Source organism: Vombatus ursinus, unplaced genomic scaffold, assembly GCF_900497805.2.
Source record: "Vombatus ursinus unplaced genomic scaffold, bare-nosed wombat genome assembly UNPS02000577.1, whole genome shotgun sequence".
Taxonomy (NCBI): Eukaryota; Metazoa; Chordata; class Mammalia; order Diprotodontia; family Vombatidae; genus Vombatus; species Vombatus ursinus.
Window position 1 is genome coordinate 27,881,729 of NW_020940355.1, and position 14,441 is coordinate 27,896,169.

The following is a 14,441-nucleotide window of genomic DNA, read 5'->3' on the forward strand; positions in this document are numbered from 1 at the left end:
TTATAGCAGCTCTTTTCTTGGAGTAAAGACTTGGAAGTTGAGGTTATGTCATCAATTGGGGAATGGCTGAATAAATTGTGGTATATGATTATGATGGAATACTACTGTACTATAAGAAATGATAAGCAGGATGCTCTCAGAAAAACTGGAAAGACTTGCATGGGCTGATGCAAAGTGAAAGGTACTGTGTAGCTAATAACAGCAATATTGTAAGATGATCAACTGTGAATGACTTAACTATTCTTAGCAATACAATGATCCAAGACGATTATGAAGGACTCATGTGGAAAAATGTTATCTATCCCCAGAGAAAGAACTGATGATGTCTGAATACAGATTGAAGCATACTTTTTTTAACTTTGTTTTTCTTGAGTTTTTCTTTTCTTGCTTATGTTTTCTATCACAACATGACTATTATGAGTGTGTTTTGCATGACTACACATGTATAACCTATATTGAATTGCTTGCCTTTTCAGTGGGGGAGGGAAAGGGAGGAAAGGAGAGAATTTGGAACTCAAAGTTTTAAAAATAAATGTTAAAAATTGTTTTTACATGTAACTGGGGAAAAATAAAATTCTAAATGAAAGCTAAAAACAAAACAAAAAAAGGGGTTGCAACCTGCATCAGTGGAAGGAAGACCCACACCGATGAAATTAGTTACTCTTATTAAGTATTAAAGTATCCTCACAACTATTTATGAAATACCCATTTGCAAAAGGACGTGTGTTTACTGAGCATTCCAGGCTCTGTAAACAATGTGGAATGTTCTGGTGGTTCAGTAATGGATCCAAGAAAAGAATCATAGGACCATAAGCTGAAAGGGGCCTTACAAGTTAGGTTTTAGAGGATTTCGTGGATGCCCAACATTATCACTTTTTTTTTTAAACAAAAGCAAAAATTGAAACCCTAAGGTGGAAAAGGAGAATCACGAGGTCCAGTTGAGTCTTAAATTTACTTTTTCTGTTTTAAGACATGAACACCAAGAGATGAAATCATCATTTACATCCAGAAAGAATACAGTACTCTCCCCAAATCCATAAATAAGAAACTAAGGGAAAGTTTAAATTTGCCCTAAGTCACCCTGTTAGAGTACAACTAATTGTAAAGGTGCTAAAGCTGCTTTCCCACCAATAGGGAGTTTGAATCCCAATTAGCCTCAATTCCATCTGGGATTCTTCCCTTCCTCACTAGCATGAATCAGCACCAGTCCCCAGATCCAAGCTTCTCTCTCCCCATTGCCTGGTCCTGCTAGACCCAGAGAAGAAGCTTCCCCAAAAAACCCACCAGACTTTATTCATAGGGGGAAAATTGCCCCATTTCCTCCAGGAACCTATGGGGTGGGATGCCCAATTTCACCCTGAGGGGCAGAGTGGACCTGACCTATTTCCATAATTCTCCCTCACTGCCCTTTATTTTGCGATTATCTCCCCTCAATAAAGTGGACTTGCTTTACTGTCATGTTGTGAGCTCCATGTTTCTTTGTACAAAATGTGGCATCCAAACCTTCTTTAAGTCTATGTTTAGAAAACGTCTAACTTTGCAAAAAACATTACAAAATTCTAAAAAAACACAGCATATGGTTTCTAAGTTTGTGTTTCTGTGTGCTTCAAGTCTTGCCCCTGACAAATATTGATAGTGTGTTGTTGTTGCTGTTCAGTCCTGTCCAACTCTTCATGACCCCATTTGGAGTTTTCTTGGCAAAGATACTGGAGTGGTTTGCCATTTCCTTCTCCAGCTTATTTTACAGATGAGGAAGCTGAGGCAAACAGGGTTAAGTGACTTGAGCAGGGTTACCCAGCTAGTAAGTGTCTAAGGCCAGATTTGAACTCACAAAGATGTGACTTCCTGACTTCAGTCCCAGCACTCTATCCACTGTGCCACCTAGCTGCTCTATTGATAGTGTAAAACCAAGCAAATCACTTAATCTCTCGGTGCAACATGCAACTCTCTGAGACTGTAAATTGCACAAGTTGCAGATCTGCTTTAGTAGAGGGAGTCTCCTCACTGAGAGCTCCTTAAAATCAATGAAATCACAGGTTGCCATGTAACAATGTCCAAATACTCTTGATATTAGTAGATAAGTCCTAGGGAGTTGCTGGAGGTAAATAAAGGGTAAGTGATTTGCCCAGGGTCATACAGTTCATGGCTCTTAGAAGTGGGATTTGAACCCAGGTCTTCATGACTCCAAGTCCAGCAGTCCATCCACCATACCACACCACACTGTCCCCTACATATAAGTATACAATCACTAAGTCACAATATTCTTCTAAAAGTATCTATGCAATGGGAAAAAAATATATTTGGTGTCTTTAATAAATAAATAAGTATGTTCTATATTTCCAAGTTAGAAATATTTGGTAGACTTTTATTCTATATAGGTCTATGTAAAAAATACCAATGTTCATGAAAGGGACACTAAAACAACAAAACATAAAGAAAACCCTTCATATGTGAAGTGCTACTCTAGAAAATCAAGTTAATTTGGATTATATGATCTGATATTTTTATTAATGAAAGAGTCAGACATTTAATTGCCCATGTAACAGCAAATGTTTTGGACCTCAAGAAATTTTAGATATAGTCACTCCAGTTCAACAAAAGTTTTGCTCTATTTAAGATATAGCAATTATTCATTTAAGTTTATTTAGTACTTTCTGATCACTAGTATTCATGTTTTCTATGACAGTCCTATGGGGAAAGTTGGAGCAGCTAGGTGGCACAGTGGAAGATAGAGTACCATGCCTGGAGTCTGGAATATTCATCTTCCTGAGTTCAAATCTGACCCCAGATACTTACTAGCTGTGTGATCCTGGGCAATTCACTTAACCCTGTTTGCCTCAGCTTCTTCATCTATAAAACGAGCTAAAGAAGGAAATGGCAAACCACCCCAGAATCTCTGCCAAGAAAAACCCAAATGGGGTCACAGAGTAGGACACAACTGAAAATGACTGAACAATAACAATAGGGGAAGTTATTTTTAAAAGAGAGAACTGGCACTCTGAGACACAGCAGTCCAAGAAAGAACTACAATCCAAATTCCCTAACTCTGAGTTAGTAAATTACCTAACTCTACATTCCTTTAGTCTGGTATCTTGGCTCGAGCCTCTTCTCTATATCAGAATCAACTATAATTGCTTCCTAAATTTTAAACCATTTCTGTATCAAAAGTAACTATAATTGTTTCCTAACTTTTAAATCACTTCCATAGCCATTTTACATATTTTCTTCCATAATAATAATTGAAGAGATTTTTCTAGCACTATGAAATTTACAAAGCAATTTAGAAGTTAGCAAATCATACATACCCTTTGACCCAGGCAGGGGTGCATGTGGGGGAGCCAGCTCTAATTGGTTTGCTTTCCAGATTGATAAATTACATGAGCATTTATACTTCAAAAATCATCTATACAAATCAGGGCTTGGCTTATAGGTCTTAACACTAAAGATTAAAATTTTAAATGTATGTCCATACATTTTAAACTTTTACCCAGCATACCCTTGTACTGCTCTATAAACACTGATTAAACTCAGCAATAGTGCAGAAAGCTCAGGGAATAAAATCATCACTACACCAGAGGCTAATAACAATATAATAACATCACATATAACTGTGTGTTGTGTATTATACTATATGTGTAATATATTGTCATATATAATATTTTATATATATTATATAGAAAAGATATTACTATATGTTATATAATTATATGTATTATATGTAATATAATACCACACATGGTTACTTAATATATACTATAAAATAATGATATATACTGTACAACCATATGTAATTATATATTTAGATGTGGTTATATAATTATATCACATAAATATATAGTTAATTATATATAATTGTATCTAGATATATAATTACGTGTAGTTGTATGTTATATAATTATAAGTAGTCTATAATGATATCATATATAAATATATATTATATATAATTATATAATGGTATTATATAATATATTACTAATAAAATAATAAGTGGCATTTATATAGTACTTTAAGGTTTGCAAATGGCTTTATATTCATTATCCCACTACTATGATGGGATATTCCAAAGAAATAAAGGAAAGAGGAAAAAGATCTATATGTAAAAAAATATTTATAGTAGATATTTTCATGGAAACCTAGAAGGTGTTTTCTTATTGAGGAATGGCTAAACAAATTGTGGTGTATGAATATAATGGAATATTTTTATGCCATAAGAAATGATGAAGTAGATAATTTCTAAGAAAACTGGTAAGACCTTTATGAACTGATATAGAGCGAAGCGAGCAGACCTAGAAGAACAATTTATGCAATAACAGTATAGAGAAAAGCAACTTTGAAAAACTTTGAAACTCCGATTAATGCAATGTTGAACAATGACTCCAAAAGCATTAAGATGAAACATACCACTTACCTCCTGACACAGAGGAGAAGAACTTAAAATGCAGAAAGAGACATACGTTTTTGGGCATGACTAAGGTGGGAATTTGTTTTGTCGTATTATATGTAGCTGTTTATTGAGGGGTTTGTATTTTGTTTCTTTTTCAATGGGAGGAGGGGAGTTGGAAGAATAGATTAATCTTTTAAAATAATAGTTACTTGAAAAAAAATTTAAATGATTTACATGTTATCAATTTACCAGTCTTATATGGAATAGCATAAAAAGCACTGGATTTAGAGCCGGGGGACCTGTTCTGCTACTTCCTCTCTGGGCGACCTTCGTAGGTCATTTAATCTATATGAATTTTGGTTTCCTCATCTATAAAATTAGGGAGCAGGACTAGATGACCCCTAAAGCCCTTTTTGCCTCTAAATCTATGACCCTGGTATCCCGGAATCTCATTTGATCCTTATAACAGCTTGATGAGGTAGATGGTGCAAGCATTATTACCCCCACGTCATAAAATAGGAAACTGAGAATCAGTAAGTTTATGTGATTTGTCCAGGGGCATATAGCTAGCTAAACTGTTTTGAAGCTCTGCCAGCAATGTGGCTGCAGGAGGATGATTTCGTCATCCACAGAAACACATGAAAAGAGTCTACAAAGTTGAGCACTACCAACTGCATCAATGAAGCAAGCATCCACACCTACAAAATCTTGAAGACGAAGTACTACTAGTACAAGCATACATGGACTCTACCTTCTAAATGCCTAATGTATTAGTTAAAGAAGTGGAAACAGACAGTTTAGAACAGAGGTTCCCAAACTTATCTGGCCCTTTTAAAAAAAAAATTACTCAGCACACCCCTGGAAATCTACTTTCTTTAACCCTTTAACGGTTTTTTTTTTTAATTTGCATCATTTAAAAAAATATAAATTTTTTAAATGATGCATCTAAAATTTAACAAAATTTATTGTACATTTGTGGGGTTTTTCCTGCATTGAAATTTTGATGATGTAATATTACATCATATAACCATATAGTATCATACTGTAAATAAGTCATTACGCACTCATATTCCTGAGGATGCATGCTGGACTTCCTGACAATGTGTAACACGCTCGCCTGCCAACACTTGCTTGTTTTGTTGGGTTTTTTTGGGGGGGGGAATTGGGGTTAAGTGACTTGCCCAGGGTCATACAGCTAGTAAGTGTCAAGTGTTTGGTCTGAGGCCAGATTTGAACTCAGGTCCTCCTGACTTCAGGGCCAGTGCTCTATCCACTGTGCCATCTAGCTGCCCCCAACACTTGCTTGTTAAGACCTGTTGGCAGCCTTGACCACGGATTGGTTATAACTTTCATTTTGTGTGTTTATTTGAAAAATAATGTAATCACTGTGACTTTAACTCTGTTACACAACAGATGAAATATGTATGAATGGCTTTTCAAAATTTTCTTATCTTCTTTTCGTATGCTTCTACCATCCCCTTGTTTTTATTCAATGCCCCATAATTGCACGTGAGGCTACTATCATACCCCTGATCATTCCAGCACCCTCCAGGAGTGGTATCACTCACTTTGGGAACCTATGAGAATGAAGATAAATTCAGAGATCCTGCAGGAAGAAATCTGCACAGGAAATAAATTTTTTAAAAAACCTCAGGAATCAATTTTCAGATATTTCTAAGACTAGCAGATTCCAAAAGAATAAAAAGGATGGCATATAATAATTGTGAAAACTTAACAAGAACAGGCAGAAACTACTTACCTCCACACCTATTTTCTTATCTTTATAAAATTTTTATCAGAATGATTTGTAGCCTTTTCACTCCATCCTCCCCTCCAACTCCATTCTATCTCCTGATTCTGTGTCTGCATTAGTTGTACCGCATGCCTGGAATGCTTTCCCTCCATACATCCATCTCTTAGCTTCCCTGGCTTCCTTTAAGACTCAGCTCAAATCCCTGCTTCTGCAGGAAGCCCTTCCTGGCTGCCTCAGCTACTGGCAATGCCACCTTACATCTACTTTGTATGTATCTTGGTTGTACATAATGTTTTCTCCCACCATTAGAATGTGAGCACCTTGATGTCAAGGACCATATTTTTGTCTTTGAATCCCTAGCACTTTCACCAGTGCCCTGCATATAAAAAGTGCTTAAAATACTTATTGACTGACTGACTTTCTTGATGAAAACATAGGTGTGGGAAAAAAGCATTTTACAGATAATTTCCTACAGCAACTTACATATTCACACAAAATGGACTGAACAGTACAGATAATAGAAGATTTCTGTTGTACATATTGCTCATTGATTCTACACACCTACACACACACACACATTCAAATTCTTAAAGGTTCCCATCCTTTGTTTGATGTTATGTCAAGATCCTCTAAAATTCCAATACTGTTAAAATCATAGCAATAACTTTTTTTTTAACGATTCACTGATTTTGTAATTTTCAATTACTAATTGCAGAAGGCAAATATTAGCTCAGGCCCAGTGTCATGGAAGGCTTGAATAGCTCACCTGTAACCGTCCTTTAGGAAGCCTGTAAACACTTGTTTACAAAAGTGTTTACAAAAATATTTCACTTTACCCTACAATTTGAGAAAACTTTGCATTATTTGATGCAACTACCAAGATACTACAGTATCTTGCCTCTAGTAAAAACAAACAAAACAAACAAAAACAAAACATTCATATTTATGCATTTGCAATGTTTTCACTTACTTGGAAATATTTCTGAAATTTTCTTGAAAAGGCCCCTATGTAAGAAGGGTCCCTATGGAGTTTTGCCAAAGTCATATAGGCATAGGCTATACATCGAAGGGCATATCTATAATCAATTAAAAGGCAAAAACAAACAAACAAAACAAAACAAAACCCTAAATCAAAGATCTGACAAGTGGGAAACAAGAGAGAACACCTTCTCTCCCTACCAATTATAATATCCTGGAGTCCAAAGTAAATATTGACATCTGGGGACCAGACATAGAACACCAAAAGGTAGTATGAATAACAGAAATGAACAATTAGACCTATATTTCTTCTGTTCGTGAACATGGTGCTACAAGTCAACATTTCACCACACAAGCCCAGGAGACGTGGATTCTGGGGGACTAAACTAGAATGTATGAGGGAGGAGATATGTGTTTCACCCTTACTGTTTATTTGTCAAATGTGTATCCTTGTGGGTATCATTGAATAAAAGTGGAACTAAAAACACATAAATGTATATGTAGTGTTATTTCTGTACTAAGTGTTTCGCTAATAAATAGATCTCAGAGATGAGGACTGATCAGCCACTCACCTTGGTTGAGCACGACATGGTGCTTGCCCATTGCTCAAGGGGTGTGAACTATACCTTCTCGAACCCAAAATAACTGAGTATCAACACATATATATCAAAGATGTTTAGCCATTTCACGGGGGCCATCCTAAGAAACATTTAAAATCTTAAAGAGATTTCCTATAGAAATGTTCTCCAGATGCTGCTGTTTGAAGAAAGCATTATGCTGACTGCATCAAGCTCTGGAATGCCATAAGGAATCCTCACTTAGATCCACATTTACTCAAAGAAAATCACTCTAAGCATCCACATTGGAAGAACAGAGTAGATGAGGATTGTAATGTTGTTCAGATTATGACACATATTTGAATGGGAAGTCGATTAAGTTAGTCTATCAGTACACATATGGTGGACAGGCATTACAAATATACAATGAACTAGAATAAAAACTGAATAGAAGGGTATCAGACTATTGAATTAAATTGTAAATCAACATCTCACAGCTCCTCAGAGAATACTAGACTATAAACTCCTTGAAGGTAGGAACTGAATTCATCCCAAATCCCATCAATCACATCTTGTCTAGTACTGGGAATCATCAGAAAATGTTAGATAATGGCTAGGATAACACACATTTAAATAAAAGATAAGCCTGGATCACACTTAACAAATTACAAGGTACTTGAAATGCTATCAACTTGATCAATGCTACATAAACTCATTTTTTCAAGCACCAATATTCTCCTGATAGTTATTCTATCATAAAACAGTATAGATATGAGAAGAATCAAAAAATGCAGGTGAATCAAACAGTAATAGAAAAATGCATGGTGGTAGTAGGTAGGCAGCATCATATTACAAACAATTGACTTGCCAAGAAATGGCAATAAAAGAAATTATCAAGCTCTAGATGACTAGTCGCGAAGACGGAACAGCTAAGAGGTCAGATTGAGGTATAACAAGTAGATGCCCATATGATACATAGATACCTTTAAAGGTTTAGAAGACTTGAAGGAAGGACACATCTGCCTTTCTTCTTTCTATGTAGGATCATGGGAAAAGGTAATTGACAAGAATCTTACCAGGTGGAAAGTGGGAAGAGCATGCACCTGTACGCATGGAGAAGTAGGGCTCACACGGATGAGATCACAAATACAATAAGCGCTCAATCAGTCCTACAAGTAGGAGTAGTAGCTCTTTGATCTGGATGCACAATTCTTCCAGGAGTCCAAGGATCTAAGTGTGAATCCTGCCTCTCCTTGCTGTCTGTATGCAACCTTGGTCCAGTCACAGAATTTCTCTGGGCCTCAGCTTTATTGTCTATAAAATATTGGGTTTAAAGTAGAAGAGCTCTGCCTACGTTCCTCCCAGCTCTAGATTTCTGATCCTATGATAAGTGGTGGGGGGGAAAATCTGTCATAATGAAGGAAAAAGGAGTTCAAGACCTTTGCTTTTCAAAGCAAATGCAGCTTTTCAAAACATAGAAATTTAGCACAGTAGATGGCGCCATCTAGAGGAATACAATATTCTTGACTTAACAGTAGTTAAATGAGTACCAGTGAGATTCAAAATTAAGCTTTCCCTGCCAAGTGGCACTGCACACAACTTAGAGCAAAACAAGCCTCAGTTCCTGCATCTCTAAAATGAGAACAATAATATTTGCATGATGTAGTGGAGAAAAGGCCAGCCTTGAAGTCAGGAAGACCTGGGTTCAAATTTTGCCTCTGGCACAAAAGAGCTATGTGATCATCAGCAAGTTAATTTCTCAGTACTTTAGGCAATTCCCTAAGTTACACACTAGTTACTGATCTCTGCACTAGTGAAAGGAATTTTCCAGACTGGGAGTTCCCCACACCAATTAAATTATAGAGTCAAACAACTCCTCTCTCCCAAATTATGACTTTATTAACATATTGTCATTTTGATAATAGCAGATGATAACTTTTTCATCAGTGCTTGGTTCATTATTTCCCTCAATGGTATTTCTCAGTCCAGGGTCATCAGAAAGAGAACCAATTAATCTTTCTGTTTCACAGAAACTCTTATTGTTCTGTAGCTTTAGAGTATATATATCTAAGTTATAGTTAGCAAAGGCCTATTAGTTCTTTTTGGGTGCTAGGATTAAAAGTAGACTTTTATAAACAAAGACTAAATTCTGCAATATTTTCTAAGCCCAAATATAAATTCCCTATACCTTAATTCAGTGTAATAAATCCTAAATTATGTATTCTATCTCTCATATATTACCCTAGACAAAGTAGGAGGGGATAAAAACTTGATTCATTTTGACAGGAGAAGGAAGTGGAAGGTTAACTTGTAGCCAGTAGCTGAAGTCCTAGGTTTAATGGGCTGTGTTCAATCTTGAAGAGGCTTCCCCTAAATTAGTCTTTGGTTTATTTCCCCTAAGAGTTCAGAATTTGACTCTACAGAAAAAAAAGAAAAGGTAAAAGGGTCCTCAGCTTTCCACGTATAGAATTTTGGACAATCTTTATTTCACCCCACAGAAAGTACATAACACAAAAGATTCCTGAGTCTATGAATCAATTAATCAACCAACAAGCAATTATTAAGCTACATTAGTGAAAACAACTCCCTCCTTCCTTTCCTGACTCTCCCCAATTCTGGTCAGGTCCTCCTTCCCCAGGGTCCTATGTAGTACTTAAGACCTCTAGCTTTCTGCGGTTATCTCCCCAAAGGCAAACAAACTTGGACTTAGGAATCTTCACTTAACTGTGCACAGTTCACATAACTCATAGTCATAGTGGAGACAAACGTCTAGGTTTTCTCCTCCGCGTTGTGGCTCAGTACCTTGTTCATCTTCTGGTTCTAGAGCCATATGGCAGTTGTTTTTCTTTGTAGGAAGCTGTCTCCAAAAGTTCTTTGGTTGAGGGCTCCTCTGCCACTGCTTCTTCTCACCTGCCACCTCTGTGATCCAGGGGGTCATCGGGGAGACATATATACAGTGGTCGTTATTCCCTAGGTACCCACGTCCAAGCTTTGTGTGTAGTTTTTCTCTGGTCTCTGTTCTTCCTACAAGATCTCATGAATCCCTTTTAAAAGTCACGTCCACTAATGAGTCTCAGATCTAGAATAGTCATGTCTCCATTAATCACCCTCAATAGGTAAACATGCACCCAGGACAAGGCTACTGTTTACATCCCCTCTTCAGGATATGTGATCAGTCATCCCAAAAGTGGTATCCAAGGTACCTTCCATAGGGAGATAGCCGAAACAAAACCCTCATCTTTTAGCCTTGCTAATCAGATTACTCTGAGTTACAATCTCAGCATTTCATAACTTAAGATTGTATAAAAGACACTCTCTTTCTCTCCTTTTAAAGGACAGAATAATTCATTATATTTTGTACAGCAAAAGTTCTCAATAAATGTGTATTGTGTTTCCCTCCAAGTTGTAGTTTTGACTCTCTGCACTTCACTATCGTGGCCTCATGACAGTACCTTCCTTCCACTCCAAATCTTCTGTCTCCATTTATGCTTTATCTTCTCCCATGAAACTGTAAGCTCCTTGAAGACAGAGAATGTCTTTCTTTTTGCTTATATTGGTATCCCTAGTGCTTAGCAAGCACAGTGTCTGGCACATTGCAAGAGCTTAATAAATACTTGTTGCCTTGCCTTGCCATTGTCATAACTGAAATATTTCATTTTGGAGATGAAGAGTAGTACAAAATGAACATCCAGAAATAAATATTACGTAATATTGGAGTCCTTTGGTAGATATGAATCAGCTGGTAGATCTCAAAGCTGGACCTACTCTGCCTTCCTGGAATGTTTGACTTCCTTTAATACTGAGCTCAAGTGCCAACTCTTGAAGGAAGCCTTTTTCTGTCCCTTCAGAAGCTAGTGCCATCCTCTCTAAAGTTACATTGTTTCTACTAAATCTTTATTTTGTACACATTCCTTTATTTCTCTTATCTCTCCCATTAGAATGTAAGTTTTTTTAAGGACAGGGAACTGTTTCATTTTGCCTTTGTATCTCAAGAGCTTAGTTCAGTGCCTGGCACATAGTAAACACTTAACAAATGTTTACTGATTGATTGATCATCTGATAGAGGTTCAAGCTAGTTACCACCTGTAGAAGTCCTTTTTCTTCTATACCAATGGTGCAATCCCAATTTCTTTCTTCTTTCTTTCTCTCTTTTTTTTTTTTTTTGTTTAAGGAATGGGTCTTTAAAAAGACTCCCTTCCTCTCTCACCAACGAATCCTTTCTTGTAATAATGAAAAACATTCAGGCAAGGCCAACCAACAGAACAGACACATCTTACAATAAATACTATATTCTATCCCTTATCTATAGTGCAGTGGAAGATAAATTCCTTACCAGTTCTCCAGGACTGAGATAATTTAAGAAAGTGTACTTTTAACGAAACATTTCAAAAGGAATAGTCTTTATAAGTCCTGTGATCCAAATTTTGGTTCAGAAAATATGGTCACTATATCTCTAGCCCAATCTCTATTATTTCCCAGAATTTTTTGCAGAAATAATTCTGTAGAAATGGCACTCCTCACTCCCACTCTGCTTAAAAATTTTTATTATCTCCCCATCCTTCCTCAACTCCCATGCAGTTTCCAGGTTTTAGGGAAATTACAATTCACAATTCTTCACCAAAAGTTGGGGGACCCCACAGAAGGAAAATCTAATTCTATTTAATATTTCTGAATCCTTTCTGTTTGTCTCTTTTTGAATTTTGGGTTGAAAGGAAAAAAACAGGCATTGTTTTCAATATTTTTCTTTTAATGTATGAATGCAAAAGAACTTCCCCCCCCTTTCATTAATTGAATAGCATTAGTTATGATTTGTATAAGGTTGTTATTTCAAGGTGATCTCAAAGGCTTATTTCTTACTTTACCAAAAGCCTAATCCTGTTATTCCAACTTGGAATTTTTAATTAAATGAGATTTAATATTTCATTCTTATTAATTCTTTATAGCAAAACAAAATGGTTATTATTTTAAATGAATGAGTTAAATGAAAATATTATACATTAAAAGAGAAAGTAAAATTGATGTTACTTTCATGGGAGTAAAGTAGAATAACGAAGCACTTTACCTCATTCTCTTCAGCTCCTGAATCAAGTTCATTGTTGTTTTCCTTCAAAAAACACTGTACAGTCTCAGCTTTTTCTACATACTGAAAATAAGCCATTTTCTCCAACAGGTTACTATTGTAACGTGTATTTATGCCTTCCAGCCTATTCATTTTTAACATCTTGCTTGTGAGTCTGATTAAGTTACTGTCTGGAGTATGGTTTTCATCTCTCTTTGTTTCTGATTTGTAAAGCATAGCATAGTCACGCCCTTTGATTTCTCCTGACTCTTGGCTGTAATGAAAAGAAAAAAGGAAATAGATGTCAGTAATTTTTCATATTTTACTTTTTGAGCAAAAGCCTAAGAGCAATGTTGAGAATTCACTCTCCTATTAAGGCTGGAAAGAATAAGTTAGTGGTCATGGAGACAAATGGCGATATCACAACCTGGGTTTAAGATACGGTGTTTTCTGTTTCCCCACAAAAATAAAAACCCAAGGAGTAGCCCTAAATTTTGTTCAATGACTTCATTTTTTTGTTATTTCCAGTAGCAAACGAGTATCAAACAATCCATATAACTGTAAAAAATGGGTTTCTTCTGTTTTTTTTTAACCAAAACCATTAAAAAAAACCTATATAATGAATTACATAAATGTAACATAGAGAATTATAAATTTAAAGCTACGGGGAACTTAGTAATCATTTACTCCAACCCCTTCATTTCAAAAGAGGAAACTGAGGCCTCAGAGAGTTTGTCCTTTATAGACACAAAGAAAAGACACAGATAAGTAACTCATCAGCAATCTCAGTAAAAATTATTGAGAAACCCTTTTATAATTATATTTTTATCACATGATACATAGCATTCCTAATATTTCCTGGCCATTACATATGGTTAAAATATATATATATACATATATTATATATATATATGATGCATTTTCATGGCTAAGATCTGAGGCTCTCTGCTAGGGATTTTAATGAAAAAAATCACTCTTTTCTCAGTCTCCTCTTATTCAATCATAATTGTGCTAGATGGAATTTGGTCTTGCTTCTCTATGTGATAACTATACAGTGAAAAGTACCCGTCATTTCCACAGGTTTTGAGAAATGAAATTCTATACAACTCTAATTAGTCATAAAGCATTTAAATTTTTATTTAAAAAATTTCCAAATATCACTATCCAGAACTTTATCCATAGAAGGTACATTTAGCATTCCTCTCTTTACTATAAACAAATCATTACCTACCCTAGGTAGACTCATAACTATTTCCAAGACTGATTTTGATTTACATATTCTATTCAAATGCATTTGGTGCTCAAGTTTGAATCTAAGAAAACACAACATACATTTCGCCCTAATTAGAGACCTTTTTGGTATTACAAACTAACAGCAAACATTTCACATAGAACTGATGATATGAAGAAGTTATCCAAGTCAAAATCAAAAGAGAAAGAGACATTCATTCCAAGGTGTAAGATAAAAACAAACAATTTACATACTGTAATTACCACAAACATGAGAGAATTCCTGTGTTTGTATCATTGCAGAGGTAGAGTAATAACTAGTTCCACAGGAAAAGGGAAGTGAAGAATTCAATCCCATTAGGGAACTCACTGGGTAAAAGTCATCATTGTCACTCAAAAAACTTCTTTCACCTTCTCTAGAGTATACTCCCTTCTCTGAATGAAAGTGCCCTTTCTCTATAATGTCAGTTTGAGCTCCTG

The 14,441-nt window shown here is 35.8% G+C and overlaps 1 protein-coding gene across 1 annotated transcript in view; it reads right to left on the reverse strand.

Moving 5' to 3' along the window:
• The window catches only part of MYLK4 (myosin light chain kinase family member 4), a 110,380-nt gene extending 97,472 nt beyond the window's left edge, over positions 1-12,908 (reverse strand). Inside the window, exon 1 of the mRNA XM_027864477.1 lies at positions 12,735-12,908. Within this exon, the coding sequence (XP_027720278.1) occupies positions 12,735-12,893 (159 nt within the window). The 5' untranslated portion in view covers positions 12,894-12,908. The remainder of the gene's footprint in view (positions 1-12,734) is intronic.
• Positions 12,909-14,441: the final 1,533 nt, after the last annotated feature.